Source organism: Corvus cornix, chromosome 6 (genome assembly GCF_000738735.6).
Source record: "Corvus cornix cornix isolate S_Up_H32 chromosome 6, ASM73873v5, whole genome shotgun sequence".
Classification (NCBI taxonomy): domain Eukaryota; kingdom Metazoa; phylum Chordata; class Aves; order Passeriformes; family Corvidae; genus Corvus; species Corvus cornix.
The window spans coordinates 26305982-26312176 of record NC_046336.1 but is presented as its reverse complement, the minus strand read 5'-3'; the positions used below and the strand labels follow the sequence as shown (position 1 = coordinate 26312176).

General features: G+C 38.2%; 1 protein-coding gene across 1 annotated transcript in view; it reads right to left on the bottom strand.

Annotated features, from left to right (window-relative positions):
• The window catches only part of NRG3 (neuregulin 3), a 368969-nt gene that overhangs the window by 26363 nt on the left and 336411 nt on the right, over nucleotides 1-6195 (bottom strand). The window contains exon 8 of the mRNA XM_039553975.1: nucleotides 2617-2787. Coding sequence (XP_039409909.1) covers nucleotides 2617-2787 — 171 coding nt within the window. The remainder of the gene's footprint in view (nucleotides 1-2616; nucleotides 2788-6195) is intronic.

The window sequence follows — 6195 nt, the reverse complement described above, 5'->3', positions numbered from 1 at the left end:
TGGGTGAGGGAAAGAGATTCTGCTCTGGGAAGTGGGACCCAGGGGAATAATAGTATAAGCAGCTTTCTGGGGTACGTGCTAGAACTTCTTGTCCGTGCTCTGTAGCTGCAGCTGTTTCACATCTGAGACTCAGCCTGGGTTAATTACATTGGCACTATGCCTAGACACACCTGTAGCCATTCATGGAGGGGCTTTTTACACCAGCTCTCAAGACTCAGGATGAATGAAATACTGATCAGGGATATTACTCCTGAGGGAGGACAATTAAAAAAAATAAATGAAAACAAAACAGTGCAGACCTTTGGGTTGTGCCCATTCTTGTTTCCTTTGCTTATATATAATTGTTCAAACGACTATAGCTGGAGAGATCGCATCAGTTGCATTAGTCCCTTTTTTGGTAATTCAGGCCCTAAATATATTCTGGGCTGCACCCTGAAAACAAAGGGAGTGAATGTTTTTAATGAATTTCATGCAATGTATGTATTATATGGATGATATATAAGCAAAACCAAGAAAAGACTGAATTAAAATGGGTTTGGTGAGAAAACAGTAGCATTTTCCAGTTCCACAATAGAGATTCAATTATTCTTGGTGTTTTGAAAACTAAGTGGCAGCAGCAGTGACATGTAATGAAATGCCTGGCGTATTTCCATATTTTTTGAAATACAGAAAGAAACACCAATTTTATGCCAGAGTTACATGTTTCTGCCCTGTGCTCACAGGGCTTTCAAAGGAGAACTGAGGATGAATTAAAGTGCATACATTGTTTGCAACAGGTGAAGTATTAAACTAGAAGGGATATTACATCTAAACCATGTGAGACTTGGCTTTTGGTTAATTACAAACTGATCCATGCTTCTGTGTGTGACACAAGACTGCTGCTGTTTTCAATAGACTGAGACTTAGAACTATAATTGCAGAACCTTAATTACATTTTCCTATAATTAACTTTCCTAGAACCACAGTTCCTCCAAAGAAATATATCTGGATTTTTATCTGAAAAATTATTTTGTCTGAATAAATTAATTCGTGTGCATGTGTTTCAAAGTGCAGCTCTCTCTCCACCCTCTTCCTAAAACCAAGCAACAAAAGCAAACATTTATAGATATTCAACAGTAATTATGTTATACAGTGTGTAAGAGTCTAAATTAAAGAATGAAACTGAAAGAAGCACAATAATTTTACTGCCTCCTTTAAGAACAGATATCAAAGAGAGACAGAAGGGACTGACACTTAAAATATGAAATGGATTTTATTTAGCATAGTCCCAGCAGCTTTGCTGTAAGCCCTGTGGCTAAAGGTGTGCAGTGTATGAGCCTGACAGCAAGGTCCATTAAGATGGATGGGAATCATTCCAGTGGCTCTTCCAGGCTTTGGGTCAGCCTTGTAAACACTTACACTGATATACACACACCCCCATGTTCTACCTGTAGACATGGCTACACTTCAGCCAGGCTGCTGGTGGATGAAGTTCAGAATGCTCACACAATTAGGGAGATAAACCACTTTGATTTGTGCATCCCTATAGGGAAAGATGGAGGTGAAAAAGGAGAAGAAAGGAAGTAGTGTAACTTCTGCAAGGGACAAGGGAACCTTTCATTTGGGCCGGAAATCCAACGAGAACATCAACACTGTGAAAACAGCAGATATTTAGAGAGTAAACATCCTTAGTGCACAAAATACAGATGAAGTGCTTGAGTGGATTGAGGCCAGAAGGGGTCACAGTCTGCTCCCAATATCAAATTTTGCAGAACTGCCAATTTAAAATACAGCCCAGTACAAGCTGGTATGTGTAACATGTAATCACACACTGATTTCCTAGACAGGAGTAAATACAATTACCCACAGCTTTGCTGTTTTGTACCTCACTCCTAGCCTGGGAGGAGGCTACAGCACTTCTCAGGGCCTGCATCATACGACTCTGCCACTGGAGAGGGAAGGCTGCCAGCCTGCTCCTTTCTGGAAGGGTTGCAATTTCAGCAGGAAATTTTCACCAGGCTATGTATTTGTATGATATGCACATACCATACAAATGAACAATAATATATTTACTGCAAGAGGCAATAAACAATTTTTTCCTCAGAAGAAGCAAATAGTAACAAGGACACAAGTGTGAGTCAAACTTACTTAAAAGAAGTCACCAGACACCCAACCCCACCAGTTTCACCAGTAAGTCACAGTGAAGAGTTTCACTGTGACTTACAGGCGAAACTGGGTGGGGTTTTTATTCCATTCCAGATACCACTCCTATTTTTATATAAAACACGCCTGTAATATTCTGGAAAGTCTTTAGAAATCTATAGGGATATGAAAATGTTATTCAAATTATCTTAGCAATTGCAAAAGATTTCAAAGGCAGCTGTAGGTTCTCAGGAGCACTTCTGAAACCCAGACCTTATGTACAGCTGGAGCTCACAACCAATGTTCTAATAAACTGAATTTAAAAAGAAAAAAAAAATAATCGTGTATTTTTTGTGCCTTTTCAGAGACAAAGCTGTATGAAGCTATCAGTCTTCAGTCTATAGAAAACCAACTTCGCAATGTGCATTGTTTTATTTTAAAAAATCACTCTTTTAAAAGCCACTAACTGGCTCACTTCAGGTGTGGTACACTCACCCGTGACAAGGTATCGTGTCCTGGTCTGTGATCCTCGACTCTTCGAGCTGTTGATATGCTGGTCCTGTAATTCCATTGAACCTACCCCGAGGCAAGGGAGGAGTCCTCCGAAAGGCATTTCTATGTAGCATCCCACTTTTTTGTCCTGGGCTGCAGCATGACGAGAGACTTCTAGGAACAACACCAAGAGTACAGCAAAAATTATCACACCAAAAGCATAAAATTCTGCGAAGTAAAGGTTCACGATTAATAATGCATGGCTTACTGCTCATATAAACTTTGCTGTGGCAGTCTATGATGTCAGTAGAAACTCTCTATGGAAATATAATAGTCCAATCCACCATTAGCTGCTGTTTATGCCATATTTAATACATTACCTCTTTTCTAGGAATGAAAATAATTGCCCAGTATATGAAATGTTTTCTTGCACTTGATGAAGGATGCTTCTCTTTTCCATGCTGCATATCATAATCCTGCTATACACAGTTGAGTCCTCAGACATTATAAACAAACAATACAGTTCTGTCATAGCCACAGCTGAATTCAAAATTAGATCCTAAACTGAAAGCCCAATATATCTTCTGTCAGCCTACGAGGGGCTGCTTCCTGATACAAAACCATTAAATTGAGAAAAAAGTGTAAGTGAGGAATATAAGTGAAGCTTATGAACTGCAGCTTGAAGAAGCTAAGACAAGTTTTCTCCACCTTGAACAAGATTTCTGTATTGTTTTATTCTTTTTTTATATACAGATTCTTTTCTTGTTTATATATATTGATAAATAGTGTGTCGTTTCTTTATATAATAAAACTTGAATTTGGTAAAAACAAGTAATAGTGTTCTACTCATTTTAGAAAAGTGCTTTTGTAAGTATTTTTCTGGTGTTCTGGAAGGAGAATGGATTTTTTTTTTTTTATTTCACGCAGGAATGGAAAAGTATCTAGAATCCACAGTTTTGGTATATAAACCATAAATTTGTCAATGCAAAAATATGGGAACACAGAACTAAGGCAAGGCACAACCCATTTTTATGGCAAAGAGGCCTCTGTACTGCATGGTGTGACTGAATATTCATTTTGCAACAACTCTTATTTCTCTTGGCATCTTCTGGGTCTCAGAGATGCCTATGTTACCTCATATTCTATTACATCTTTAATGATAACATAGGTTTTGTAAATGCCTTTTACAAGTCATTATTTTTGGCTGTGTGAATAATTCCAACTTGTGACAAAATTCAGCAATGCAAAAGACTTTTGAGAAGTTTGCTTCTTTTTCCCTATTATAATGTGACTTAAAAATAATCTGCATTTTTTACCTAGTGGGAACTTTATTTATAGTTAGGGCCACATCTACTCCCAAAGCAATTCTTGCTTGTTCCAAGTACCTTGGACAAATTCTCTTTGAGTGTACATTTCCATTAAAATCAACCTTTCCTGCCCGAAGTTAAAATAAGAAATAAATTCAACACTCTCTGTCCTACTGTTCAGGCTATCAGTGTTCCATCACAGTCTAAGCTCTGTTTTCTTCCACACCTTTACTCTTCTAGTGCTTTTTAATTGAAAAGACCAACAACCCATGGCAATAGCATTCCCTCCAGGATTTTTGATACTTCCTTAAAAAGATTTTTCCTTTGCTACTAAGGAGGCTGTGAAAAAACCTTTTTAAAAACCTGAAGTACTACTGGCCTCTCAGTTCTGAAGGCTGAGTTTGAGTTGCAAGTTACAGTTCATATTCTGTAAAATAACACTACCACCACACAAAATGATTGACAATTTCTGCTCAGGAGAGCCTGAGATTAATACAGCAGGGGATCTCAAAAGATGCAGGTGAATGAATAATTTGTGATGGATAATGAATTTTTGGGGTTTTTACTGACTTGAGTGTAGTCATCAATGTAATACAAAAGTAAGGAACAAACTTTAGATTGATTACGAATCTTTGAAAATAGAGATTTTATTGTTTAATTTGTGGTTGGTTTGATGCCTTTGAGCATCTTCCCTGTTGGATGAGAGCACATGGTCTCCTATCTAATAGTATTCATATGCAAATTCACAAAAGCTCTATTTGTAATAGACATAATTTCACCACATACAGCTACACCTAAGGTAATGGGTATGAACTGCAGCAAAGGTTGAGACAAAGGGATCTGCCTCTGTCCTGCAGCCGTAGAACTTCCAGCACTGACAGGGTCTAAGCAACCAATTTGTTGCTAATGACAGGTTTTTATGCTTTCAACATTTCTGACAGAAAAAAAAAAAACAAACCTGAGGAAAGAAAGAATAAAAATCATTTGTGGTCATGGACAAGACAAATTCGCTAAGGATCAGGAATACTTACAGACAGTGCAGCTGCAAGCTGCAGGACAACACTCGTTTCTCCAGGCACCAAAAAACCCCTAAGAATTTCTGTTAAAAGTTCTATGGAAAAGCATCTCCAGCACAGAAAAGTTTTTCCTTTTACAAAGAACTGATATGAATATCTGCGATGCAAATGTAATGTCCCTCTCAGACTTCTCTGCTGCTCATGTGAAAAATTCCTCCCTCTCAGGCAAACAATGTCTTTTCAGTTTCTTCAGGGAATTTATTTTCCTTTAGCCAACATTATGGTTTCTTCCTCCCTGCACTCCAGTCTAACTGGGTAAAAAAAACCAGCCCACATGACTGAGCTGTTCAATAAAATAGACCAATACATAAAGCTGTAGCAGATATATCCTTAAAATCTATCAATCAGTTACTCCAGAATAAAAAAATCAGAATATACATGAACTGATTCACAAGTGAGGCACAAACTAGGGAGCAATACAGTTCTGATGAATTAATGTTTTGAAAAAAGCAGTTCAACCATCCCAAAGTTAATTAAGAACTTGGGATTCATTGTTGCAAATTGTTTTCTGCGAGAGTTTTCTTTGGGTTGAACGACTAAGTGAAAACAAAGTCTGATCCTACAGGAGGAGCATTCTCTTCTTGGGGCACAGACACACTCCCAAATGCAGTTAACCATGCTCATGAAGAGAAGAGCAGCAGTGTTTTTACAGTAACTCTGGAATATTTCTGTAGTACTTTTGAGTTAATTGCAAACCACCCAGTAAATACATACCCCAAGGACAGAGCTAGCTGCCAGTGTCCTCCGATGTTCCCTAGGAGCCACCTTTTTATGCTGTTAGACAATCTAGTGCTAACATTTGTATGAATCAACTACAGAGACTTTCAACCAATTTCAGTATTAATAAATACAGCCTACAGCTACAAATCTGCTCCCAATTTCTGAAATGTGAGCATTATTGATTCCATCATAATATTCTCGTATTTGGGAATAACCCATGTTGAGGCTGCTCAGGGACTTTGGAACTCTATGAAAATCCTTCAGTGCCACCTGTGTCATCTGGTCACCGTCCTGGTGATGGAACAACAGGAAAAGGGAACAGAACATTTGAGATACCTCAGTGGCACTGAGTTTAATCATCTGCCATAACCTCATCATATGCTCCCTGCAGTGCACTGGTCAGCCTCCACCCTAAATTGATGACAATATCCAGGCTCCTATTACAGAAAGTTGTTCTATATTAAAAACTTTGAGACTTC